Source organism: Gymnodraco acuticeps, unplaced genomic scaffold (assembly GCF_902827175.1).
Source record: "Gymnodraco acuticeps unplaced genomic scaffold, fGymAcu1.1, whole genome shotgun sequence".
Taxonomy (NCBI): domain Eukaryota; kingdom Metazoa; phylum Chordata; class Actinopteri; order Perciformes; family Bathydraconidae; genus Gymnodraco; species Gymnodraco acuticeps.
The window spans coordinates 6,923,427-6,949,925 of record NW_022990271.1 but is presented as its reverse complement, the minus strand read 5'-3'; the positions used below and the strand labels follow the sequence as shown (position 1 = coordinate 6,949,925).

The 26,499-nt window shown below is 41.3% G+C and overlaps 4 protein-coding genes across 8 annotated transcripts; 3 read left to right on the top strand and 1 right to left on the bottom strand.

Annotated features, from left to right (window-relative positions):
• Window positions 1–743: 743 nt before the first annotated feature.
• dtwd1 (DTW domain containing 1) lies at window positions 744–4,112 on the top strand. Of its 3 annotated transcripts, XM_034221207.1 has the most exons (6): window positions 744–913; window positions 1,027–1,085; window positions 1,976–2,285; window positions 2,434–2,571; window positions 3,267–3,555; window positions 3,707–4,112. In XM_034221207.1, exons 2-6 carry the CDS (start codon window positions 1,063–1,065, stop codon window positions 3,964–3,966), a joined length of 1,020 nt encoding a protein of 339 aa, XP_034077098.1. In that variant the 5' UTR covers window positions 744–913; window positions 1,027–1,062; the 3' UTR covers window positions 3,967–4,112. The 3 variants fall into 3 exon arrangements, with proteins under 3 accessions (XP_034077098.1, XP_034077100.1, XP_034077099.1); XM_034221209.1 differs by lacking the exon at window positions 1,027–1,085 and having other exon boundaries at window positions 745–832; window positions 3,707–3,977; XM_034221208.1 differs by lacking the exon at window positions 1,027–1,085 and having other exon boundaries at window positions 745–913; window positions 3,707–3,977.
• Window positions 4,113–4,416: 304 nt separating this feature from the next.
• Window positions 4,417–17,096, bottom strand: LOC117549358 (NAD(P) transhydrogenase, mitochondrial-like). 2 transcript variants are annotated; one of them, XM_034221206.1, is made up of 22 exons: window positions 16,924–17,096; window positions 16,099–16,264; window positions 15,106–15,335; window positions 14,813–15,012; window positions 14,599–14,686; window positions 14,129–14,217; window positions 13,843–14,030; window positions 13,391–13,524; window positions 13,097–13,288; window positions 12,432–12,582; window positions 11,384–11,545; window positions 11,170–11,280; window positions 10,929–11,074; window positions 10,177–10,372; window positions 9,181–9,414; window positions 8,528–8,688; window positions 7,928–8,107; window positions 7,689–7,848; window positions 6,006–6,087; window positions 5,312–5,430; window positions 4,886–5,001; window positions 4,417–4,786 (listed from the first exon to the last, which is right to left on the bottom strand). In XM_034221206.1, the coding sequence occupies exons 2-22, from the start codon at window positions 16,226–16,228 to the stop codon at window positions 4,640–4,642; spliced, it is 3,216 nt and encodes a 1,071-aa protein (XP_034077097.1). In that variant the 5' UTR covers window positions 16,229–16,264; window positions 16,924–17,096; the 3' UTR covers window positions 4,417–4,639. The 2 variants fall into 2 exon arrangements, with proteins under 2 accessions (XP_034077097.1, XP_034077096.1); XM_034221205.1 differs by lacking the exon at window positions 16,924–17,096 and having other exon boundaries at window positions 16,099–16,503.
• Window positions 17,097–17,938: 842 nt separating this feature from the next.
• On the top strand, window positions 17,939–23,837 carry spata5l1 (spermatogenesis associated 5-like 1). The gene is made up of 10 exons (XM_034221210.1): window positions 17,939–18,857; window positions 18,929–19,114; window positions 19,724–20,008; window positions 20,089–20,274; window positions 21,394–21,552; window positions 21,671–21,880; window positions 21,964–22,191; window positions 22,730–22,832; window positions 23,350–23,492; window positions 23,606–23,837. The coding sequence occupies exons 1-10, from the start codon at window positions 18,267–18,269 to the stop codon at window positions 23,741–23,743; spliced, it is 2,229 nt and encodes a 742-aa protein (XP_034077101.1). The 5' UTR covers window positions 17,939–18,266; the 3' UTR covers window positions 23,744–23,837.
• Window positions 23,838–24,026: 189 nt separating this feature from the next.
• Window positions 24,027–25,935, top strand: cunh15orf48 (chromosome unknown C15orf48 homolog). Of its 2 annotated transcripts, none has more exons than XM_034221203.1 (5): window positions 24,027–24,153; window positions 24,258–24,317; window positions 24,417–24,505; window positions 24,801–24,861; window positions 25,191–25,935. In XM_034221203.1, the coding sequence occupies exons 2-5, from the start codon at window positions 24,279–24,281 to the stop codon at window positions 25,257–25,259; spliced, it is 258 nt and encodes an 85-aa protein (XP_034077094.1). In that variant the 5' UTR covers window positions 24,027–24,153; window positions 24,258–24,278; the 3' UTR covers window positions 25,260–25,935. The 2 variants fall into 2 exon arrangements, with proteins under 2 accessions (XP_034077094.1, XP_034077095.1); XM_034221204.1 differs by having other exon boundaries at window positions 24,041–24,153; window positions 24,231–24,317.
• Window positions 25,936–26,499: the final 564 nt, after the last annotated feature.

The following is a 26,499-nucleotide window of genomic DNA, read 5'->3' as shown; positions in this document are numbered from 1 at the left end:
GCTCTAAGTGCACCAGATTGAAGCATTTTACTTTAAAATGTTAAAAAAAATCTTTCCGGGGTGACATACCCCCAGACCCCCCCAGAGGATGTGACCTCCACCTCCCAATTAAAACATGTTCATACAATAATGAATATATTTGAAACCTTCTTTATGTATTTAACCAACATGTCAATACGTTTCAGTTTTTACAGTGTATTGGTCTTTTGTAGAGATTTTTCATTTATTCTTTATATATTCTATTGTGTATTGCATGGAGGGGGGGGGGGGGGGGGGGGACATGCAAAATGTCTAGGGCCGGTCCTGAGAACAATAACAAAAGTACAATGTCCTTTATACGGGACAGTATGTCCGGGTAGAAGAAGACGCTTACCTCGTCGAATGTACCAGCATCGAAGCTGATTTTTGGAATGTCCAAACGGTGGTACTACAACTTCAGTCACATCATTTTGGCCCAGAAATACTTTTTCTCATTGACTTAGTTAGGGAACGAGACGTCTGACAATCAACGTAGAAGTGTTTTTTGAGGTAAATAAACTACCCAGCACAAACACTTGTATAGCCCTTTTTAAATCACGAGGGTTTAACAATTGTAAAATTCGATAAAAACTGATGACTGAGCCGAGAGCGGGAGATCGGAGGCGGGGCTTACGGTAGAATCCAGTGCGCATGCTCTGTAAACAAAAGGCCCCGGATGATCCGGGTACTTTCTGAATCTACATGTGCTCTATTTTGGCTTCATACGCTACTGAGCAACCCTCATAGGACTGAACGGTGCCCCGGTCCCGCCTGCGACGCTGTGTCCAGTCCGCTTTAAACATCCATGACCCCGGTTGAGTTTGAAACACATGGATAAAATGTTATGGTTCTACATCATGCATACCGGTTGACACGTGTTTATCGAGATTGACTAGTGAGTGGACAATGTATTGCTTACAACTCAATTTAAAAACACAAACGTATCTTTGTATGTATTTGGTATAAGTGAACCTACCTAGCCACTGTATGCTTTTTGTCTGCTAGCAGCACGGAGCTAAACATGCTGAGTTTGCTAAAAATAATATGGCTTCACTCCAGTTAACCAGGTAATGTTGAGAGTACTGTAACGTTAGCTAATCTACAGTGTGTAATCCAGGGCAGATGTACTGTACGTGGTTAGTCTATCGTCAGATGACACAGAGCTATAGAGGAAGAAAGTATGTAATGTTAGCTTGTTGTGCTAACGAACTCTCACAGAGTTGTGTGCACCGTTGTTAAGCTACTTGTGTTTGTGGCTAAATCGCGTAACAACCATTTACACCGCTTCTGCTCTCAGGTTACAACCATTTTTCCACACTATTTTTCAAGTTGTAAAAGTCTTGTAGTGTGGACTAAAACGAATCTGGTTTAATGCTATTAATTTAATGCACTTTCTGTGACAAAATTCCGTATCTAGATTTTTGCCACAATGACTCATAACGTGCCAGTATTTGAAAGGGTAAATATGTCTGATTCAATGTTTAAACTAGGAATATGTAATGTCTGGAAAGAAAATACTTTTGTTATTGTGGATTTGTCAGTATGATAAACAGTCAAATAAATTCAGAATATTAATTAAAACTACCACTACTAATAGAACAAATAATAATAAAGTCCACATATTTTATATGAAGTTACTTAAAAAAAACGGAGAAGAACATTCAATTATAATTTATATAATCACTAACGGATTAAAAAAAGCAATCATAATACATATAAATCATAGTATGATGGTCGATAATCATTAAAATATTATTAATATACTAATGTATACAATGTCTTCCAACAGGATTAAGATTTTCTGGGGAAAAAACTCATGGACTATTTTTGAATAGCAATCCCTAGCTTGTTAATGGCTTTTCCGCATTATTGGGCCCATATCATTTAAAGTTCTGTAAATGTTGATTCATTTCTGTCCTCCAATATTTGCTTGATTTGTTTGTCATTCTTTTTCCAGCCGTAGGGCCCACGTACTTCAGCACTGGTCTGTCAACATTTTAAGAGCAAGCATGAGCAGCCTGGCTCAACACCAGCATCTCCATCCTAGTTGCCCTGACAAAACAACAGTCTCCAGTGATTCATCAGACACCCGTGAGCTAGCCAAGGAGCCTCTCCAAGGTCTAAAATTGGCATCACATGCGGTGCTGGAGAAGGCGAAGGAGAGGGGCAGATTAATATGCTCTAAATGTGGAGGATCAAGGATGTTCTTCTGCTACACATGCTGCTCATTACTGGGTGTCAGCCATCAAGAAATCCCTGTGATCAAGGTCAGTTAGAGGTCAGGACTCTCTTGATTGTTCTTTTGAGAGAGTTGCTGTAATTTAGCAGTACTATGTGTTTGAAATTGTACAAATGGGGTGGTTGAACTGTAACTGTCTTCTGGACGCAACTCTTAATATTGTATGTGTTGCTCAGCTTCCTGTGAAGATAGACATCATCAAGCATCCCAATGAGACGGATGGAAAGAGCACTGCAATCCATGCCAAGATCCTCGCACCCAGCGACGTCAACATATACACTTACCCCTGCATACCTGACTACGAGAAGAACAAGGTTAGTTGTTCTGCATCCTGAAAGAATGTTGATTATATGGTATAAGAAAAAGTTAAATTAGTTACATTTTCAAAATCAATGTGAAGACGTCTTCAAATGTCTTATGTCCGCTCAAAGTTAAAAACCCAGTTATTCAATTTATTAAAGACAAGCAATTATCATAATTATGTTGTTTGAACTAAGAAATAGTTAAAATTGTTTTTATAAAATATAACCATTTATTAAGTTATCAAAAAAATTGCAGGTTCTTTTTTTTTTATGAATGAATCTATGAACCCATTATTTCAGTTCCATTGCTCTTCATTGTCTTCATGTTTTTGCTGCTTCATTTCCTTCTTGTACCCATTTGGGAAAACTCCTCTGTCAGTGCACCTTTATTTATCTTTTAATTAACATTACATTTTTTATGTAATCATAATAAATACCATCACATACAGAATTACCAAAGCTTTAGTGCACACGCCTTGTGTGCTTTTTGTAATAGATAGCTTTCAACTGAAATGTCTCCGTTTCAGTCAATTTAATTATCTCCGTCTTTCACTTTTCATTTGCTGCGTTCAACCCTGTGTTATATTATCTCAGTGCTTCTAAATATCGGCATGTATAAATAATCAAATTGAAGAAAGGACATATCCAGTCTTGGTGTGTACGACAATGTTCTACTCTGAATCTGTGTTGTCCCTCTGCCTCTCTAGGTGGTGTTGGTGTTCCCGGGTCCAGGGGCTGTCTCGGTTCTTGACATGATCCAGTGTTTGCACGACATGACCGACAGCAGGTCACACGGCCCCTCTGGTGAACCCTGTATAAAGAGGCTGAAAAGAGAGGAAGTGACAGGGGCCACGGACACTGCTGACAGCCCAGGGTCAGGGACCCCAGATGAATCAAAGGGCTTGGAGTCCAGGGCGTATCCCTTACAGAGGGTGGTCTTCATTGACAGCACATGGAACCAGACCAACAAGATCAGCACAGATGAGAGACTGCAAGGTAATCATGGCAGATTGTATCGTGCAGCTTTTTAAATAGCTCTGACTGCTGGTGATTATTAGGGGCAAATGCACTTCACCCACATCGCTGTTTAACATGATCTCACTCTGTGTTCGCGTGTGCACTCTGACTGACATGTGTTCTCCTCCAGGTATCCTCCGGGTGGAACTGAAGACGAGGAAAACGTGTTTCTGGCGGAGTCAGAGGGGCAAACCAGACACCTACCTAGCTACTATCGAGGCGATTTATTATTTTCTCAAGGACTTCCACAAGCATTGCCTTGCTCAGGAGTACAATGGAGAATATGATAACCTTCTCTTTTTCTACTCGTACCTACACTCAGTTGTCAACAAATCAAAACAAGAAAAGAAAGATCAGCTGGAAAACGAGAAAGAGGAGAAAGCAGTTTAAAGAGACTTAGGATCTGTAGCTGAGAAGTAGATTTACCTGCAAGCTCATTTGTGATTTGTTTTATTTATTGCCGAGTGATATTTTGTTTTGTAAATATGATTTGCTTAAGAATATGCAATAAAACACAAAAAGATTACAATTGCCAAGCATGAATGTGGTGTGTTTGCTACATGAGTAAATCAATACAAATAGCAGTTGCAATAAACTGGATTATAGTAAACTATAAAATCCACATAATTTAGGGTATTTTATAAACCGGTGGGAAAAAGCTATGTCTTGATCTATTCTTTAATTCAACATGGAAATGTATTCAGAAGTTTGCTTTTGACACTTGTGTGTGAGATATAAAAACTAAAAGTAATGCTCTTCCACCTTAATCCATCAAAGTTAAAGCGAGTTTGGTTCCCTACTCAAATATAGAATGTAATGGGCAAGGAAATTGACATCAGAAACATTTGAATACTATTTATTTACAAATCAGTAGTTAATCGGAGTTATTTATGTCCCTTATTTTTCAAAAAATCATCTTATGAATTTAGCTATCTTTGTAATAAAATCACATTTGTTGCATAAATCCATAAATATATATCCTGAAAGCTTATAGTGAGAATCTGTCAACCTGTCTCTGTACTTGATAGCTACTGTCCATAATGCTAAGCTAATGGGGGGGTCTTTAGTAGTAGGCCTCTCTGATCTTCGCTTGCAGGCTGTCACACGTCTTCTTGGCATCTCCCAGTAACATTGATGTGTTGGGCTTGTAGAAGATGGGGTTATCTACTGCGGCGTAGCCCACGCCCAAGGTACGCTTCATCACTATCACCTGGAGTAAAGTTTGAGTGGATATGGTCACTTTTACATTCACAGAAAAAAAGTGCAGTTATAATGTTGGGACTGCAATACATATCAAAAGTTGACCAACCTGTTTGGACTTCCACACCTCCAGAACTGGCATTCCAGCAATTATGGAGTTGGGATCTTCTTGTGCTGCAGAGTTCACGGTGTCATTGGCTCCGATGACAAGTGTCAAGTCCGTCTCTGTGGGCCACAGACGTTTACACATATATGGAAAAAATGCTTGAGTAATGCTCCGCGTTTGTCCTCACTAATGTCACTAGGTTTCCCAGCACCACACTTATCATAAACAGAACCATGTGTCTCACACTGCATGCCTGGTTGCTAAGAAAACAAGACTGTTGCCCTGATAACATGACATGTCTAAAAATCAAGAAGCAACACAAGGCTGCTCCATGTGCAAATGAAAGGAGGATGAGATTATTTTAACACAATTCATGTCGTAATATTCTCAATCATGTGGAGCTCTCTGTAAAAAAAAACTAAAGTGTACCTGCGAAGTCGTCATTGATCTCATCCATCTCCAGCACCACATCGTAGGGAACCCCAGCCTCAGCCAAGAGGACGTTCAGCTGGCCTGGCATACGGCCGGCTACGGGATGGATACCAAACCTGTCCGAGATGGAAGCAAGTTATACTTCTCATCAACACTTATTGATAGATTTGTACTATTAATTCAGTGGTGTTGTATTAAGATATTTCACTGAAGAAAGTATTGTAATGATTATTACTGATCCAGACAGTAAGTAGCATGTTTATCATCTAGCCAGGTAAAGGGAAAGCTACTATTGACTACTTTATATATTTTTGGGTAGTGTGATGAAAAATGATTTATAGTTGCAACATAAAGTAGGTGAAAAGTACAATATTTCTCTCTGAAATTTGGTGGAATATAAGAATAAGGTTTGGTCATATTAAAATAATCAAGCCAAATCTGAACATAGTAAATGTGATAAAATGGGTAGCTTGTCTCCTTTTACTTTATGTTAGTACTGTGTAGTAAACTTTGAAAAGTACTTTTCCACTGCAAACAGGAAATTCTGCAAATACACATTTCTGGTGTTGGTAGGGAGTTTGTTTTTGGCTCGTAAAAATAATTTATAAAATCTCTATCAGGGCAAAGCCACCAAAGGGAAGCATTGGCAGTCATTTTGTATATAAAGATGATCATGGGTGCAGATGTTCACCTGACACGCTTGCCCTGTTCCTTCAGCATCTTCACCAGGTCTGCAATCGGGTACTGGGCCTTTGCTGCACACAGACCCCAACCTAAGAACAGACAGGAAACAACATACAGAGAGTTAAGATGCAATAGCATACACAAATGTAATTCTAATCTAATCTTCCATTTACCTTGTTGATGGAGCCAATTATCCAATAGCATTTCTTATTCTGGATTTGCATTTTGTTTATGGCCCCATTGTAATAAATGACCCTTTTTAAATGAAAGAACAGTAGGGATTCACTAACAATAAACCCTATGATTCCTCTACGCTTCATTCTTTCCTTTGTCCCCTTCGCCCTGTCCTCATCTACCATCTCCTCTCTGTGTTTAATCATAGCGGTTCAATAGTCTGAGAGACATTTTCTTCTGAAACCATTCTCATGTGTGGTGTGGCTTTTGGTCCCCTGCGTGCAAAGAACTTCTTTCCCTGGGTCTACCTAACCTCTGTGTAACCCTGGTGGTCAGGTACCTTGTAGAGTTCAGCATTACCCTTAATCAAGTGTTTTGAAGCGAGTGGCCCGTAACCCGTATCTTCTAATTCCCCAGACAACCGGAGCCTTCTGTTTCCTCACTGCCGTGCTTTGTTGTTGACAGCGCATGGAGAAATCTTGAGTCTGGAATCAATAGCTCTTATGACTTTTCACTGTTTCTGTAATCGAACCAACATGTTGGACCACACATCTGTCCTTGCATTGGTTTGGAGCCACTTGAAAACAACAGCAATCCAAGTATTCAATTTTTTCCCCGAGTGGTTCCTCTTGATGAGGCCAGTTGACAACAACTCAGTTGTCATACAAGTCTGGCTTTGTCTGTTTAATAAATCAGGATATGGTTCCCATCTAACACCAAAAAATCAAATGTATCATACTTTACCATTTGATGATAAACATATACTGACACTCAGGTCCAGGTGGCTGCAGGATCATTTGTGGGCAAACTGCTCCCTCTTGTGGTTACCCTGATTCAATATGTATGTTCTGAGTTTAATTAATTACTGCCGTATTAGATCCCGGACATTTTCTATAGCCTTGTGATTTCTTCTAGTCTTTCAAAATGTGCTGCGAAAACAGTTTTGATCCTTTTTTTGTCATATGAAATTAATCCAATGAAAGTGATGGTTGAGGTTATTGATTCAGACAGCCTGAAAAGCTGCAGTTGGAGCGCACAGGAGGATCCACGAGAGAATCTGGTTTAAAGTCTTAGTCTCTGATCTCAACCCAAAACCTTGTTATAAACCTATCTCTCCTAAAGGGCTCTGGTCTTTTTCAGCAGTGTCTCCACTTTGGGCTGGAGGATAAGATTTTAATCTGTACATTTGACTATTTAATTCAAGTTGAATCATGGGTATACTGGCTCTCTGATAGCTCTGGTTCATTGTTTTTGCCACCTTTCTTTTTCTACCTTTGACAGACATGCAGGGATGCCAATAATTCATACATGTTCTTTTCATGTTCACTGGCTCCTATAAAAATATATCCTTTATATTGGCAGATATAATTTGTTTTTGTTTTAGCTTCCCCCCCCCCCCCCCCCCCCCCCCCCCCCCCCCTTAGCAGGTGAGCCAATATGTAAATTGTAGCCACAAAATTCATTATAATCACCCAGTGAACTCACCAACGTCTTGTGTTGTGTGTACTGTGTGTACCTGGTGTGATGATGATGCTGCTGGCTTCTTTCACTATTTCAATGGTCTGGTCCAGGTTGATCTCAGTGTGAGTGCCAACAATCTCCATTGGCTTCCCCCCCGCGGTGGAGGTGGTGCCGTACCCACCCAGGATCACATTGGGCAGGGAGCGGTTCATAGCCTTAGGAGAGAAGAGGACACTAAGCTCAGGTAACTGTGCAGGTTCACACATGTGACTGGATACATGTGCGTCTACTCACCACACACATGATGTAGGAGAGGATGGCACCGGAGGAGCCAATCAGAGCGCCCACGATCGTCATCAGATTGTTGTCCAGCAGGAAGCCTTCAGCACAGAGCGCCCATCCAGAGTAGCTGTTCAACACGGTGATGACCACAGGCATGTCAGCACCCCCGATGGCTGCCGTCAGGGTGACACCCTGTTGGGAAGATAGTTTTGTAGAATTAAAACAAGGAGCTAGTCAAAATCCACTAAAGCCAATAACAAAACACTCGTTTGATATGCAGCAATATTCAAAAGGGTTCATCGGAATCAGCAACAACAGTTTAAGGATTTATATCCTCGCCTATCAAGTATTTCATCATCAGGAAATGTTTACTTACTTCCAGAGTCACTGATCAGGTACCGACATCTGCTCTCAATACACATATTATTTAATCAATATGTTTAAAAGAGAGATTGCGTTACATTCCAGCATATTCAAAGATAGGAAAAACATCACTTCATTGGAATAATTTGATGATGTACATTTTTACTGAAATAAACTTTTCAATACATTAGTCATTTTATTATATTATTGCTTTACATGCTCTCGGCTTAGTGGAGTATTGAGACTCACCATAATAGTGGAAAGCCCGGACACTCCTACTAGACAGCCCATGCCAGTACCATAGCTGGTACTGAGCATGAAGGGCACCATGCCTCCCATCGCCGCTGCCATCAGGCCGGCGTTCAACATGTGTCGTCCTGGCAAATGCAGGGGGGAGGAGTCCAGGATTCCTATAACCCAAAAAACACTTTTTTTAAATGCAGGGGGTAGTTGTCAATCTTTGGTGAGGCTAAAAAGGAAGAGTTTTACAAGATAAAACATGTAAATACAGGGTTGAGTGTCTTCGAACTTATTGAACTCCATCTACAAATCAGACCATAGCCCTCCACCAACCACAGCCATGAACCTCCTACCCATAGCAAATTACCCAAAAAGCTTCTCATGTGTTCTTCTTGATCAGATGCACTGCAATGTAAATTAGTGACACAAACTCCCCCCCACCCCCCGGCTCTGGCCTGGATTTACCAGAGGATCTACGGCTTTAACTAGATGAAAGAGTCAATCAGTGCCAGAGGACGAAAAGCTCAGTGTGTTTATTTAGATATTAGTCTGTCTGTGTCAAATAAAGAACAATGATCAGACCTTCAGGACATACTGTACAGACTATCGATCAAATGCACAATAGAACATTTCAGAAAAGGTATTTCATTTAGAACCGTTACCTTGAAGCTTGCCGTAGGCTACCAGTGAGCCACTAAATGTGACGCCTCCGATGTATGTGCCCATATACGCGACTGTCTTGAGTACGCCGGCGGAAGGGTGGGTGTCCAGGTGGGGGAACTCAATCATGTACTCGGCAACGCAGGTGAATACAGCTGCCAGCCCCACAAGGCTGTGGAAGGCTGCCACGAGCTGCGGCAAGTCTGTGATTTCAATACGCTTGGCAATGGTCAGACCTGAGATATAAAGACCCAACAAACAACAGATATCAGTACATCTCTTTAAGTTACTACAGTTTATATGGCTAAGTCAAGCACATCACACTTCTCATGCACACCGGCTTTGTTTGAATACAAAGATTAAGAAAATATGAAGTAAAACAAAACATAGTTAAAAGGTAAACACCTGCTTTCAATTACTTTACTCCAACAAACAGGGCCTGATCTTCAAAGCCAGCATGGGTGTCTAATTTAACATTAAGTAAACCCTCATGCTCCGCTGTCTGTGTGAGCATGTTGATTAAAACATCATTTATCATCCTGCTTTCTCTAATTGCTTCTAACTGTTGTTCACACATGATGACGAAATCCACTCATCTCCGTATCTGGACAGGATGATTAATGTTCTGTTGTGAATTAGCGAAAAATTCACACTCTTCAAAGACTGGAGGAGTCGCATGCAAAGTTAATAAGATGTAACTCATTCATGGTGGTCTTGTGGTTTTCCAAACAAACTGTTGAATTTCAAAAAGAGCCAATGCACGAGCCTTATTAATTTTGTTTCTTTTGGAGACTGAAACCCAGAGAGGCCTCTTTGGAAGTTATCGCCCTTACCAATACTTCTTAGCATGCTTCCTAGGGGCTTTGGATAGTGAACGACCAAAATATCTGTTCTATGCTGCAACTGACTTAATCAGTGCCAGATTAGGCTTTTAGGAAGCAGGTATATCAGCATGCGTATCACAATTGTAGATTCTCTAAACGCAGGAAGCTTCCTACCCAGGGTCCCCCCACTGGCCATGGCCAGAGACATCTGGGACAGCAGCTCTGGGGAGGGCTTCAGGGCACCCAGGGTGGCAGCGATGCCCCCTGCCACTCCCATCATGCCCAGGGTGTTTCCCAAGCGACTGGTGCGCTGCGCAGAGAGGCCTGCCAGCGCTCCGACACAACACAAGCCTGAGCCCAGGTACATCATCTGAGGGGAGAAAACAACACATTTATGACTTCATTGTAGAGAAGGTAGAGCAATCGACCACTGCTGCTCAAGGGCTGGTTCAGTCTGAACCATAGACTGTTATTAAGTATATATACAATCTATGATCTCAACCCCTGACAGTGTTTATTGGCAAAATAGAAAAATATAATTAACATAACTTACAGTTACATTCGTACATCAGTCTATTAACATAAACATTAAATTATATGACTTGCCTTAACCTGAGTTATTTGGTTTAACATAATTGTTATTTTTAGAATGAATTTGATGTCCCCACTGTGAACACAGCCACAGTCATCTTAAGTAGCACTTACTTCTGACAAGTTTTACTAGTTCTGTTTTACTTAAAAAGGCGATTGTGGCCTAAATAAAACCATAAAAGCATTCTTAGTTTCAGGTGATAATATGTCGCTGAAATCATAGTCTTGCACATCATATTATATGTCTGCTAATAGACCCCTAAATCCTACACACTGGACCTTTTAATACTGGTTGTTTAAATATCTTTGTTGTATTCTTAGTATATTCCAGAAACCTGCTCGATGTTGTATCCAGCAGTCACCGAGGCTCCATATCCCCCAACAAACACAGCCCCAGGCAGCAGGTACAGGTAGTTGTACTCAGGAGGGTCAGTGGGACGCTTGAACATGTCCAACATCCTCTGTGTGATCAGGAAACCACCTGCATATACGAAGAAGGAAAATGAATTGGTTTTCATTTGATCTGGCAATGATTGTTCAGTTTTTATTTCTGTGTTTTAGTGCTGAATGTCAGACCGGCCATGTTGATGGAGGAAACGAAGGCAGCAGCAAGAGCGAGACTCTCGGGCACGGAGGAGGGTGTGAGACCCCCACCCATCAGCACCAGACCTCCAACAGCTGTCAGACCTGCCAGAGAGGACAGACGGATGCAAAAACAAATTGAAACAGGTTTAGACCATCAGAAGAACATCTTTAAATTTGGACAAAACCAAATTATTTTGACTCTGACCTGAGATGGCGTTGGTAACAGACATGAGGGGTGAGTGCAGAGCGGAGCTCACGCCCCACACAGTGTGGTATCCCACAAGCCCAGCCAAGCCGAAGGTGGTGACCATCTGACTGAAGGCTGCGTTGGGGGAAACGATGCCCAGAGCCAGACAGGTGGAAACACCTGCAGAGAGAACACAGCAGCGTTGTTGTTATGTTTCCATAATGATGTAGTGGGAAAAACATGCAGATGTATTTTTCAGTCTATTTTCACCCTTCGAGCAATGGAATAATGGAATAATGGAATAATGGAATAATGGAATAATAAAAACAGCTCTATTTCCATAAAAGGTTATGTGAGCGTGATGTTTCATATTTTTCTCTAAAACTTCAAAGAGCTGAACTTGCATGTCATACTGAACAAAAAATGTCTTCCAATTATAACGGAAGGTCTGGATTCAAATGCTCCATTAAGACTCTGAGGAATATTCTTTTTTTTGAGAAATGTAAACAGGCTAAAACTTTTCAAATGTGATATTGTTGAACTATGGCTGCAACTTACAGGTTTATTACCAACACATGTGCATATCTTTCTTTATCAATCTTTTCTTGGCCTTTCTGTTTTAATGGATAGTAAAACTCTGAGAAAGAGATAAAAGGCATAGAGATTTGAAAGCATGGTCTAATCGTTTAGACCATGCTTTTCTTTTATTATAATAAATGATAAGACATCATCAAATACTGAAAGTTATATTCCCATGACAGCCTTTTCAGGTCGATGGGAATGTCTTAAGATTGCTTTTTTGTATGAATTATTTTGCACGTTTGCTTTAAATTCTACTAAACTATCATCAATATAGATGGATAATCAGTTTTTCAATAAATACATTGTTTTAGCTCTGTTTGAATCTGCTACATACTGGCTAGCAAAATGTAACATCATGGTAAGAATTGATAAGATAAAAAATGTCTTACCATTTGAGAATACAGGACATTCCAAGCTAAGTAACATAGTGATGCTGACATTTAGCCTGAATATTTCTGCTTGTATCTGAGGGTTTGTGTCTGACCTGCAGTGTAGACGCCAGCAGAGGTCATGGTGCGTTTGAAGGGAGAGATCACTGCTGTTTTCTCTGCCTTCAGCTCTGCGGCTGTTTTCTGTTTCACTGGGGGTGGGGGGACTGTTTTAGGGAGTGGGGCCGGGAACATGTCTTTCCCTTCCTGGGCACATTGTAAAACACACAAGAGTATCAGTGTGAGAAAACAGAGGATGTCCACAGAGTTTTGCGTGAGAACCAGACATCAAGACTTGGAGTCCTGCATTGTGGGAGATCTGGCCTGGATGGTGGGAGCCACCATCCAGGCCAGATCTGGATGGTTCAAAACACAAACTCACGAACCACAAAGGAGATTACACTGAACAAACAGCAATCATGAACCAGTTAGGTTTTGAAATACAAATTCTCTTTTAAGGAGTCTGAATAATGCTTAGTTTAAAAATGAGTAAACTGATATGTCCTATTGAGGTTGCATGCCTTCTCTGCCATAAACAATTTGTCAAAAGCCAACATTCCTGGAAAAGTATATTTTGAAACCTTTAGAACATTCTGGCTGGGATCCAATCCCAGCTGTTCCCAGCTGGGATTGGGTTTTCTAGTACTAATTTGGAGCAGTAAAAACACATGACAGGGTCTGATTCAGAAAGGGAGGACAGTTATAACAAATGAAAACCTACCTTCATAACAAGAGTCCCACGGATGACATGGTCAATTGTTCCATAGTCAAATTCATCTTTGGGAACATAGTGGAAGTATTCCTTGTCTGGGCTTATGGCCTTCAGCAGCTTTAGCACGTTGTTTGAATACAGAGTGCTGGCCTGGGTTGCCATGCGGCTGGGCAGGTCTGTGTAGCCAATGTGAGTTACTCCCTAGTTATTAAAAGATACAAAAATATTATTTTTTACATAAAGACAGGCTTCTAAGGCATTTATGTTATCTATCAAAGTCTGCTGGCTTTGCGGAAATCTCACCTTGTAAACGTACAGCTCTCCAGGCCTGGTGGTTTCAATGTTGCCCCCTGCCTCTGAGGCCATATCCACCACCACAGAGCCGTCCTTCATCGACTCCACAAACTCTTTCTTGATCAGAATGGGAGCTCTCTTTCCTGCATGGAAACAGGAAACACAGGGACAGGTGTTCATAATATCTTTTAATCTAGGGATAGTCAGAGGTCAGTAAATCCACATCAAAGCTGCATGTATATTTTCTTTTTTTTCCACAAGGGGGCGGTCAACATATTCAGATATGCATCAAAAAGGACTTATTGAGTTGTTATGGCTTGTTTATCAAGTTCTGCACACCAACAGTTGGGTTGAATTATCAGTAAATTCACCACACTGGCTCATTGTTACCATGCAATCAATTATGGTTCATCTGCTTCAAACACTTAAAGATATAGAACAATGGAGTGAATGAGACTGACCTGGAATCAGGGCAGTGCTGATGACGATGTCGACCTCTTTACACTGCTTGGCAAAAAGTGCCATCTCGGCTTCAATGAACTCCTTGGACATCTCTTTGGCGTAACCTCCAACCCCATCGCCAGACTCTTTCATGTCTACCTCCAAAGGCTCTGCCCCAAACGATTTGAACTGCTCCAGGGCTGCTGGCCTGGCGGTCGACAAACAGTCCGATTATTATCAAAGACATGATCATCCCACCCATCATAACAGAGTACGAAATTATTATTAATTATTATTTTCTGATACCTGGTGTCAAACCCTCTGACAATGGCTCCCATCGACTTGGCTGCACCTGCTGCTGCCAGACCAGCCACTCCACCTCCAATAACAAGGACCTATGTACAGCCGAATCATTATTATGGAAGGTGTGGACCCTTTGCATTGAACTTTAATGTAAAGGGCGATGTTGACCTGCATAATAAGTCAATTGTATTGCAATTGCCCAACGTATAGGCCAACAAAATGACCAACACAATTGCTTCAGGGGGTTTTACAATCTGTAAAGCATCCGACACCCTCCGTCCTTTTCAACCCTTGCTCCGGATAAGAATAAAATAAAATCCCCAAACTACCCTTTCAACAAGAGAAAAAAAATGAAAGAAACCTTAGGAAATATAATTACCACGAAGATAATCCATATGAAAACATGATACATACTGTAAAATGTGAACACATATGAAAATAAACTCAGAGAGGACAAACATATATGAAGATACCTTAGCGGGGGGGACTTTTCCTGCAGCTGTGATCTGACCAGTAAAGAACCTGCCAAAGTGGTTGGAAGCCAGAACCACAGCCTTGTACCTAAAACACATTAAAGTCACATTCACTTTAAATAAACATTTCTGAGCAGCTACAAATATATAATACATGGGATTTTGATAGCGCTTTTCCTAATGCTCAAAGACGCTTGGTTCAGTGAGAGTTTACCCAGCGATGTTAGCCATGGAGCTGAGAGCGTCATAGCCCTGTGCGATGGTGACTCTGGGCACCTGGTCCATGGCCAGCACGTTGCTCTGCCTCTCTGACAGCTTCATCATCAGCTCTGGGTTCTGTGCCGGATAGATGAAGCTCACCAAGGTGGAGTTAGGCTTCAGGAGGTCTGCCTCAGTCAAACTGGGGGCTCGAACCTACAGAAATTTAGCAATATCCTGACTCAGACAACCTACACAAAGAATGGTGCTTAGGCCTATAAGGTGACTAAATAGCAGATATGTTCAAACCTTGAGAACCAAGTCTGAGCCTAGGGCTCCGTTGACGTCAGTGATGGTGGCTCCTGCATCTCTGTAATGCTGATCAGAGAACTTGGATTCCTCTCCAGCTCCACTCTCCACCTGCACATTAAAGCCTTGTTTCACCAGAGCCTCCACCCCCGCAGGAGACAACGCCACGCGGCGTTCGTTCTGTAGGGTCTCCTTAGGAACCCCAACCACCAGGTCCTTGTAGAGCACACCTGAACACACAGAGCAGCTGAAAGTTGAGTCTGCAGAGCATAAAAAGCTCTTAACAGATCTTTCTTAAAAAAATGTATACACAGCTTTATACACAGAAATCAATATCACTATATAAAATGATTATTAAAAAAAAAGGAGACCTTTTGGGTTTTTTTAACACAAGAGAGCATGCGTGTAGAGAGATTGTGTGGCCTGGAACAGTGTCGGGTTACACATTTTTTCTACACCACAGTGACCCCGCCATCATGGAGACATTATTAGCAGGTGATTGGCTCGGAGCCACCACACGCAGAGAGGCCTGCACTCCCACACTGACACATTCACAATTCAAACTTAAAAGCACTCAGTAACTAGCAAAACTCTCACAAACACTCTGTGACATCTGCCCGGAAAACAGACTCCAAAAACAATGGTCTGTGAACATAATGTTGGACAGGAGTAAAAGGTTTACGTGTCACCTTTAACTGACCTCTTACATGGTCTCACATGTTAGCAGCTCTGCTCTCAGAGTACAGTAAGCATAGCCTCAGTCTCACTTCACTACAGCTCTCCCTATTTATGGAAGATCTCTAGCAACCTGTTGCAAACAGTTCATGATCTGTGGAGTTTTCCACTCTTCTTGCCAGATAATAATATCCTTAAGTGAACTCTAATTCCTCAACTCAAAAACAGAGGGAATCCAAACCAAAAGACAGCATGCAGACCTGAGCTGTCATCTTGAAAAAGATTGAAAGGTTAAGCAGACAGATGTGCATTTCCTACCTCTGGAGGCTTCTTGGTCCCTTAACACAGGGTAGGTCCTGAAATGCCTGCTTCTAGGAATCCTCTGACGGACCCCTTTATGAAGCAAAGCGACAGAAGAGCTGGAGATGCAGCGCAGTAGGGACGACATGGCCACTGAGCGTCGGCCCTGAGACTCCCTCTTGCTCTTGAAGATGAACACAACCAAACAGAGGTCAGTAAACACTACTTCTGCTTTTGCTGTCAAATAAAACAGCACATTATAATCCCCCCCAAAAAAGTAGTTCCTGAGCCCCAAAGTCAAAGTCAGGCCGTCTGTGCTGCGAGGCCTACTGAGAGCAAAGTGACATTTCAGCTCTACAGGACACGAGACACACACACACACACCAAGGGCCCAGGGTTGATTACACATCACGGACTTGTTCGCGAGATCTGGAATTATGATGGTACAGGGCCAACTGGGCCAAGTCTGGCCTGGTTGTTGTAAGCAGAAGCAGAGAGAACAGAGAAATCAGATTAAATGCTGTGAGGTTAGGGGGGGACAGCTCAGGACTCAGACACACACCCTCACACCTTCACATCAACCCTACATAACAATAGGCCTACTGTGAAAACAGTAGGCCTTTTATTTTTGTGGTCTTTTAAAAAAAACTGAAAATCACCAAAAAATAAATGAAAGTGTAGAAATGTGTAATACTCTGATTTGTGTTTTTATTTGTGGGTAGCAAAAGAATGTTCCATATTTCACTAAATTACAAAGTCAACCAGTGTCCTTCATCCTTCATCTTAAACTATTTCACTCAGAAAGTGTAGAGTAGTTGATTGCTTTATAATGGCCAGACTTGCCTTTCAGATCTCCAGAAAGGGCAACTCCTTCCGCAGCAGCAGGGGTCACCTGTGAGACGTCCTACACAAAATCCCCCTCTTCTGCTCGCAGGACGCCCTTCCGCAGTTTCGATATCAGTGCAGAACTATTTATTTATGTATAAATAGTAAGTCATGTGACCACCGCTGAGCAGATAAACTCCCAGCGGGCGCTGCGAGACTACCTGCGAATTAAAGACTGGATTAACATGTGTATCACAATCAAATAGTCCTGGTGGTAACTGTACTTTGTAATGGCATGCAGCATGCATACATACATATTGCGATAGCCCCTCTCACTTTTTAAGCAGCTCTCAAATAAAACAGAATGATGTTGCGGTTACAGGTACATATAAGCGAGAAATATAAATGTAACATGTTTATTTAGTTGTTCTACATTTGCTGCATTTATATTTTCTTGACGCAGGGTGACGCCAGAGCGCCAGAGACAGTTGTTACACTTTATTGCTGAACGACTATGACTATTTCCTGTCTGTTTTTGTTTCTTTTAAATATTAAACAATATCTTTTAAATTATTATTATTGTTGTTGTTGTGGTTTTTAATGGCTATTATAATTAAGATTGTATTTCCAACATGGCACATTTTCAAAACATGTTCAATACACTGATTGAGCAATAAACATACTAAAATAAAGGTTGGCACTTGAGGGCTTAACATTAGACTATGACAATGATTCAACCGTCTTGTTTATTGCAAGTATAAGTTAAATAATAAAAAACAGACTGAAAAAAACAAAGACACAAAAGGATGAAAGCTTCCAAAAATGTCGCCCTGAAAAACGTATAACTTTAGTGAGTGTAGCTAGCCTACATATTAAGTATTTGTGTTATTTGACAGTATTATGTGGTAATGGTTATAACAATTTGACTCATGAAACTAACAACAATATGTTTCCTTTTTAAATAAATATCAATATTAAGCTTGATTTTTTAAGCGGAAGACAGCTTCCGCAGTTTCGCGCAGGGTAACGTTTTTGTTGGCCATCATTTTTGAAACACCACATGGGTTTTGTAAACATTGTTCGGTCTGTTTCATGGATGACGCCGATATCATTTTTGCCATCATTTCGTCGTGCCACACATTCTCTGGTATTTAACTAACTAACAGTAGGCTATTTAAAAGCACACACGCAGCGAGCTTAAGAATGAGGTTGTAGCTAACAGCTAGTAGCATACGTAACCTAGCTAAAGTTTAAACTTGTGGCACTATCTCCATTCCTGCGTGTGTCACTGTGATACAGAAGTAGCGTTTTCTGCTTGCCTTTCTTTATTTTCCTGTCAGTGAGGCTACTGTTGGACACTGATGTCTCTGAGGCTGCTGTCAGTGGATTCATCGGACCGGGGCTCTCAGAGATGCAGGCTGGGTCCAGGCTTGATGTCAGCGCTGGGTCTGGGTCTGGGCTCCCCGCTGCTGGTCTCTGTTCCCGGGGGGAGCTGTCTGTGCACCGCCTGGCCCCGGGCTGACCTGGCAGAAGGCTTCCTGCAGATGGACCTCAAATGTTCCTCTCCAAATCTGATATTTTACCCACCCTCTCAGCTCTGCCTGGACCCTGGCCAGCTCACACCTGTGCCCTGCCCCAAACTGAAACATGTGAAGATAACGGTGGTGGTCCAGAGTGTTGACTTCAAGAAACACACACCTCCCCGCCTTGTTCACGAGCTTGTGAAAGACATGCTGAAAGGGGTGTATGTCCACAATAAGCATGTGATAAACCTAATGGATTTTGACACAGAGATTAGATATGTTGTTATCGAAAGCATCGATCTGGAATCTTCCAGTGCTGGATTGATCACCTCCAAAACTGGTTTGGAGATAACTGGCATCCAGACAGTCCGGCATTACTGGAGTCAGCTGCAGGGCCATCATACTGTCCCAGTGGGGGGTCTGGACGAGGTCAGCATACATTTCATGTAGTGACATCATTGTTGTGTTTCCCCTCCTACATATGTTTCACTGTATTGTAGGTGAGTGCCTCCCTGAGAGAGATGCTGCAGCTGCCCCTGCTCTATCCGGCCACCCTGAACTCTCTCGGGGTGTCTTGTCCCAGAGGTGTACTCCTCCAGGGGCCTCCGGGTGTGGGCAAGACCCTGCTGGTCCGCAAAGTGGTGGGGGAAGTGGGAGCCAGCCTGGTTGTGGTCAGAGGGCCAGAGGTAACATATACTATCAATGACATTCTACCACATGCTCTGTGTTTACATTAAGTTATTGTGTTCAATTCTTTAAAGCTCTAATTGTTGTTACCTGCAGCACAATTCAGACCTGTGACTCTGCGTGTGTTTTGACTTTTCAGCCATTAAATATAAAGGAAATATTTTAGAAAAGTCTTCAATAAAAAAAATCTAAAAACTAATGAAAATGCCGATATCTTCTTATGGAAAAAATAATGCCAACCCACCTCTCCAGTTATACATCTCCTTGACAGAAATCATCCACAACATTTTAAACTATTATAGTAAAGAATGTTGTTCTAAAAATACTTAATTCTCAAGCAAAAAAGGCCAAATTACAAAGCAGCGTTCTTTCAAATTAAATATTTTTGAATGATATGTAACAAGGAATTGTTCCTGTCGATGTTATTGTACATTTTAGATAATAGATTGTGATAATACTTTTAACCAATAAAGATTCAAATTATCCAAATTGAGATTACACTTCAAAATAAACTCACTTACCTATATATATTTTGTAAAGCATTGTGAATGTGTTGCATTAATACATATTGTTCTTCTTCTAATGTGTTTATCTAATAATGATTGCAGGTGGTGGGATCGCGTCCGGGGGAGAGTGAGGAGAAGTTGCGAGCTGTGTTTGAGCGGGCTCGATCAGCAGCTGAAGAGGGTCCGTGTGTGCTGTTCCTGGATGAGTTGGACTCTCTGTGTCCGAAGAGGACCGGCTCGTCAGCTCCGGAGAACCGGCTGGTGGCTCAGCTCCTCACACTGATGGACGGGATGAACCAATCGGATCGCTTCCTCATCATCGGAGCCACTAACCGCCCGGACAGCTTGGACCCGGCCCTGCGCAGGCCTGGAAGATTTGACAGAGAGGTGCAGATGATAATATGCTCAACCTGATACAGCATTATAAATGTAAATTGAGGTTCTAAATGTGTACATCTTTCATCCAGGTCATCATTGGAGCTCCCACCCTGCAGCAGAGAGAGGCCATCTTGTCCGTTCTGAGTGCGAGGATGCCCGTGAGTCCCAGTGTGGACATGGCAGAGCTCGCTCAGAGAACTACAGGCTACGTCGGAGCGGACCTCAGCGCCCTGTGCAGAGAGGCTGCCATGCATGCTATACGAGAAAACTCAAAGGTACTTTATAATTTTATTTGTATTTAGTCAGGCATCATTGATATTCAAATTGTGTAAGTAGGGCCTGAGATAAAAAAAAAAACAGAAACAACATAACTCCTTGTTTGCAGTTAATTCCATTTAAAAGATGCATGCATTAGTGCGGTGTTTCTCAAACTTTTTCATACCAAGGACCACTTAACCAATAAAAAAACACTCGTGGACCACCTAACTCCACAAATATCCAAAATTACATCGTTTTTCTAGAACAGATCACAAATCGCCTGAAAATGGTACAAACAAGTGGCAACATGTGTGATGAAGGTGTTGCGCTGGGCTATATCATGCAATCGAAAGTGAAACTTAATCTCGCTCCATTGCGGAGATATTCCCGCGAGAGTGCGGAAAACCTAAATGTATTTATTTATTTCAAATGTGAAATGTTACCAATATACTCACGGACCACACTTTGAGAAGCACTGCATTAGTGTATACATTTGGGATATCTAAAGTTAAGGAGTTTCTGTATAGTAGACTTTGTTTGCTATATTTTATTGAAAGAAGAGATTTGAGGTAGTTTGGAAGCTTCAACAGTAGCGCTTAATAGATGAATAACTATGATGGCTTTTCCTTATTAGGCCCATAACATTGTTTGATACAGAGAATAATCACGCAGCATTGTTTTACAGTATGCCTGAAATGTGTCTTGAATGACTTGTAATCATATTTAGTTGTTTCACTCGTTTTATTTTATATATAAGGCTGAACAGGAAACAATATTTTAGGCCCACTACAGTGCAAATTGATAATAAAGTTGACTTTCACTTTGACTGAAATATGGTAATAGTACTTTATAAACCTTAAAATGCTTTTGCACAGTCATCCTATATGTACCCAGGACTCTTTTGACAGAAGAACATCTCCATACCGCTCAATCTGTACAGAATTTGGTCAAACCGCGTTCTCCTTCTCTCGCGCCAAATGAGTTTACCTAAATTAAAAGTCTAGTAGAATTGATAATGATACAGATTATCATGGTAAATAATATATATTGCATTTAAAAATGCTTTAAACCCTCTATTGCGTAAAAGACATGAATGACCTTTCTGAATTGTTTTGCTTTGTTAATATTGTCTGTAGAGTTCAGGAGAGCAGGTGGTGGGGATGCAGCACTTCCAGGAGGCCCTGAAGGCGGTGGGGCCCTCCTGCCTGCGGGGCAGCCTTGGCAGGACGGAGCTGTGTCCGCTGTCCTGGGATCAGATAGGAGGCCTGGATGAGGTCAAACTCAAACTAAAACAGGTAAATAAACGCCTGATTTCTTTCAACGCAAAACACAAAGCATTTGTTGACTGGTAAAGGAAAATATCTGTCATTGTAATTCTCTCCCTCTCTACTCTCTCGTGTCTGAACATCAAAGAGTATTGAGTGGCCGATGTTATACCCAGAGGCGTTTGTTCGCCTGGGTCTGTGTCGGCCCCGCGGCGTTCTGCTCTATGGACCTCCAGGCTGTGCGAAGACCACGCTGGTGAAGGCTGCAGCGGGCTCCACTCACTGTGCCTTCTTGTCAGTCGGTGGTGCTGACCTCTACTCTCCGTATGTGGGAGACTCAGAGAAGGCTTTGGCGCAGGTACTTTCTTTTTCCAGTCTGTAAATCCCCAGCTGTTTTTGTATCCTCATGATTCACCCCTTAACCTGGCTGCCCACACACAGCTGTTCCGCCAGGCCCGGGCCTGTGCGCCCTGTATCCTGTTCCTTGATGAGATCGACTCTCTGATTGGCTCACGGTCCAACAATCAGACACCGAACAGCGTACAGACCCGCCTCCTGTCCGTGCTCCTCAATGAGATGGATGGGATTGGGCTGAAGACGCTGGAGAGGAGAGGGACGGAGAAGATCCTCCAGGCGGAGGGGGCGGAGGAGAATAGCACGCAGAAACAGGTCCGATATCATCAAGGCTTTTACTCCTCCTTCTGTTGCTCAAATACACAACATTTAATTTTCTGACACAAGAGGTCTTTCAATAAAAAAGAATAAAAAATTGAGTTTGAAGTCATCAATTGCTGTCAGGTTCTCCCAGTTAGGATTCGTTCATTGTTCATAGCTCAGTTTAATATTTCACGCTGTTTGCTTACATTTGCTCAGCTTGTATCTTTCATAACTTCAGGTCGACCCCTCCAATGATTAAAATCCATCTGTTTCAAATATATAGTCCGTACGACCGAATGTGTCTCACTAAAATGCTTCAAAGGGGATACAGGACAATTACAGGTAATTAAACAGACCGTTGAGTTCATTAAAATTACCAATTTCTCTAGATTTGAAACTTGTTGAAAACATTTTATATAATGTATTATACAAAATATAGTTCTGGTTGTTTTTACACATGTAAAAGCAGAAATGTTACATATTTATAATATTCAGTATGAGGTGATTTAGTAAACACTTGATCCTAAAAGCTGTTTTTGCTCTTTGACAGTTGGAGTGCCAGGAAGTGTGCAACAAAGAGGTGATGGTTGTCGCGGCGACAAACAGACCTGACTGCTTAGACAGCGCCCTCCTCAGACCTGGCAGGCTGACCCAGGACCAGGCACCAGATGATGCACCCCTACGCACAAATAATCTTGACTGGTAGGTCCCTAAGCATAGCTCACGCATCTTAAGATCACCTGTAGCCTTTACAAATATTAATCATTGTTACCAGTTAAGCCCGAAGGTCCCCCCAGTGGACCCCTCCCACAGTTTTTTTTCTCTCACATGTCTCAGGGCTTCTTAACATTTATGAAACTATTAATGTTTCATACCCTTTTAAAGGTAAGAAACTCCGCTAACTGACAATAAGAACAATTGTAGCTAGAAAAAACACAAGCGTAATACCAAGCCTTTGAATTAGCATTGAGCGAAACAATGCTAACTAATGCTAACGCTTTTTTACACACAACACACGGTAGAAATGCCCTTATTACTATCTTAACTGCACAAACAAGATATACGATTTAAAGCTGAGACTCCACAGATTCCACACATGTAATGTCATCACTGTAAGACCTCGAATTCCTGGAGCTATCAGCCAGAAAAGATAATCTTTAACTAAACTCAACATTGTCTGCCTCCAGGCTCGTCTGTGCATCCTGAGGGTGTGCACACAGTCGATGCCTGTGTGTGCTGACGTGTGTTTGGAGGAGCTGGCTGCAAAGACAGAGCTTTACTCTGGAGCTGACTTGGAAAATCTATGTAAAGAGGTAATGTGGACAACTTTATTATTCTAAAATACAAAATGTAATCATGGTCCAAAGTGTTAACACGGATAAACCGATAGAGGAAGAATGCCTGAAAACTGTTGTTGTTTTCCCAGGCTGCTCTGTTGGCGCTACAAGAGGAGAACATGGAGGCTTCTACCATCAAACACACATACTTCCTGCGGTCCCTCGGCCACATGAGGCCCTCTCTCACTGCACAGCAGATTCAGTCATATCAAAAACATCCCAGATGACAAACCACTATTTCCTCTGCATTGATACAAAGCATTATTAAAGAGATGGATATACATTTGCAATAAAATAAGTCAAACTTGACCTTTGGGAGTCCTCTATTGTTTGTGTGTTATTTATTTACCGACAGGCACTCAAAATGCAAACATATTTGAAATCTGCACAAAAAGATACCCACTAGCCATTGACTTTCAGTTCTCAAATGTGGCCACTAGGGGGTACTGCTCCCTCATAATATATTGATCATCAGTAAATTCAATACGTTGAGGGATTGGACTCCACTTGTGCATTTCAGAGCAGGAAGCTGTCTGTCTACGTGCCTTTCACCTCGTACAACCTCTCATCCAGCCTCCATCAGCCGGGCTCACAGGATGCTGCGCTAAAGACATCAGAGACTTCTCAGCAACAACAGGTGAGACCTTCCACACAGTTGCCTCTTCAACATATACACTTTAGTTTACTGAATTGACTTTAAGCTTAATTTTAAAGTGGAAATATTATACAATTTCTTTTTAGGTATTTGAGAAATCAGAAAAAATGGTTGGATTTTTCCAAATGTTGAGAAAGAAAAAGGAGGTGAGATGGTCTTTACTATCTTAAGTGATTTTGTATTGTGGGTATTGGATTTATAATATTATGGTTCAACAAAAAAATAAATGTTTTCCTGTATTTCAGCTGATCCCTCTGATAGGTTTCATGGCTTTTGCTGCAGCAGGAGCCACCTCGGCTGCTCTCTACTTTCTCTTTACTAAACCTGATGTTATGTGAGTGTCACTTTCATTTTCAGAATGATTATCCACTCTGTACCCAGGCTTTACCCAGGTTCGAATTCGGCCTGGAACCATGTACGCATGTCATCCCCTCTGTCTCCCCCTTTCAACCCTGTCATCTCCGATAAAGGCTAATCTGGCCCAACAAACCTTTAAAACATTTTTAAATATTAAGGGCTTTAAATTGCACTTAACTTTTTAATGTTTGTATTCTTAGATCACACTTAAATATCAGCGTCTGGCATATAATCAATACTTAATGATACAGCATTTCCTTCACTCTTTTTAGTCTGAATAGGACCAGAAATCCAGAACCATGGGAACGAGTGGACCCATCAAAACCCCAAAAGGTATCCCTAATATACCAGATATTAAATAGCATTTATAATGTGTATTTTATTATATTTTATATATTATTTCACAAGGTTTAAATGGTTGTAGTTAACCCTTATTTATTATTTCTGGCACGTAAGACAAGCATGATCTTCTAACTTGCATCTACAAACTGCTGAGTCACTGAGGAAGGAATATTATCAAACTAGTACCAGCCTGCTTTTGCATCAGATTAAGGTTTATGTTTTCACACATGTTGAATCACGCTGAAGCCACTAATGGGATTATTGCCGCTTTGAGCTGAGTCAGGTAAAGCCTAATTATGGTTTCTGACATTTTGCTGCAGCTCATCACCATCAATCAGCAGTGGAAACCAGTGAAGGAACTGGAGTATGTGAAGAACCTGACTAAGTAAAAGGAAAAGAGGATAAAGCATCTTCTAGAAACATCCACAGTCTGACCAGCTGCCTGCACCCCATCAGTCTAACAGAATCCTTTCTGCACAAACTAGGATACTTTGACACTCAGTGTGCGGAAATGCTTCTGCTCCACTGGTGGGGTTTCACCCGGCTCTGTGGTGACCCAGCCTGAGGACACCCATCCACAACAGTAGACACATATAACAAATACTCATACTGCCATTAAATTATAAAAAAAAGAATTTCACTTTGGGTTTCTGTGATTGCATCGAGAAGCCACATTAGCATTAAATAAGCTGTGTTGTTCAATTGCTTTCAAAGTTGATGTACTATAGTTTCTACTTGTGACCCAAATGGTAACGAATAATATAATATTGTACTAATACGTAGTGTACTGTGTATGTGCATTGTGTACGTGTTAAACTTTCTTCATCAGTGTTGCTTTTGTTGTTAAAAGCTCTATAAAAAAACATTTATACAGGATAAGCATGTCTTCAGCCTTTTCTTAACCCTTTTTAATTGAATGAAAACCCTTCATATTCTTTTCACAAGCTTCCATGTCATGTGACCTACAAATCAATGCAGCATTGTACACGTAGGATACACCTCTTTATTATACGTTTATTTGAGTATATGATGTGAACGTTGTAAAAATAAAATAAAAAAAACTTCTGCATGTTCATACAATAAATAAACTGAAGGTGGAATCAAATCAAATAAAATGTGACAAATGTGTTCAGATACAATGTTGCATTGATTTGGGGTCATTGTTTCAGATGACTTAAAAGACTCAAATGATCTTCTATTAAACTTTTTTTTTTTTTTAAATTCATGACATATCAGTAAACCTAAAGTGTTCCACATAAGACACACACACTCAGTTTGAGTCTGAAGACCCCAGTAAATGTCTGTTTTATATATAAACTAAAACTGACGTCATGCAGTCATCATTTTATTCTCAGCAAGAAAGCCGCATGTTTCCCCAAATGTTGTTCTATAAAAAGATGAACATTAAGGAGAAACACATGTGCTTGTGGCTAAGTGCTTTGATAGGCTGGGGAAGTCAAAATGAATTGAGAAATTGACGCAATGATGATTTTTAGTCTTTCCATGCAATTTGTGACATTGAGAAAGGTTAGAAACAGCTTGGTTTATTGATTGAATTTAATTGAAGGTTAATCATCAACTAACTATCATAGTGGAGTAAAACCCAAAACAGCCTGAAAGCTCTATTTC

Coding starts and splice junctions, on each gene's coding strand:
- dtwd1 (XM_034221207.1), top strand. CDS start 1,063: ATGGCTTCACTCCAGTTAACCAG. Junction 2,286..2,433: donor AAGAAATCCCTGTGATCAAG/GTCAGTTAGAGG, acceptor TGTGTTGCTCAG/CTTCCTGTGAAGATAGACAT. Junction 2,572..3,266: donor CTGACTACGAGAAGAACAAG/GTTAGTTGTTCT, acceptor CTGCCTCTCTAG/GTGGTGTTGGTGTTCCCGGG.
- LOC117549358 (XM_034221205.1), bottom strand. CDS start 16,489: ATGTGTAATCAACCCTGGGCCCTTGGTGTGTGTGTGTGTGTCTCGTGT. Junction 13,289..13,390: donor GAGAGCTGTACGTTTACAAG/GTGAGATTTCCG, acceptor TTTAATAACTAG/GGAGTAACTCACATTGGCTA. Junction 11,546..12,431: donor TGCTGGCGTCTACACTGCAG/GTCAGACACAAA, acceptor TTCTCTCTGCAG/GTGTTTCCACCTGTCTGGCT.
- spata5l1 (XM_034221210.1), top strand. CDS start 18,267: ATGTCTCTGAGGCTGCTGTCAGTGGATTCATCGGACCGGGGCTCTCAG. Junction 21,881..21,963: donor CAGAGAAGGCTTTGGCGCAG/GTACTTTCTTTT, acceptor GCCCACACACAG/CTGTTCCGCCAGGCCCGGGC. Junction 22,192..22,729: donor AGAATAGCACGCAGAAACAG/GTCCGATATCAT, acceptor GCTCTTTGACAG/TTGGAGTGCCAGGAAGTGTG.
- cunh15orf48 (XM_034221203.1), top strand. CDS start 24,279: ATGGTTGGATTTTTCCAAATGTTGAGAAAGAAAAAGGAG. Junction 24,318..24,416: donor TGTTGAGAAAGAAAAAGGAG/GTGAGATGGTCT, acceptor CCTGTATTTCAG/CTGATCCCTCTGATAGGTTT. Junction 24,862..25,190: donor ACCCATCAAAACCCCAAAAG/GTATCCCTAATA, acceptor ATTTTGCTGCAG/CTCATCACCATCAATCAGCA.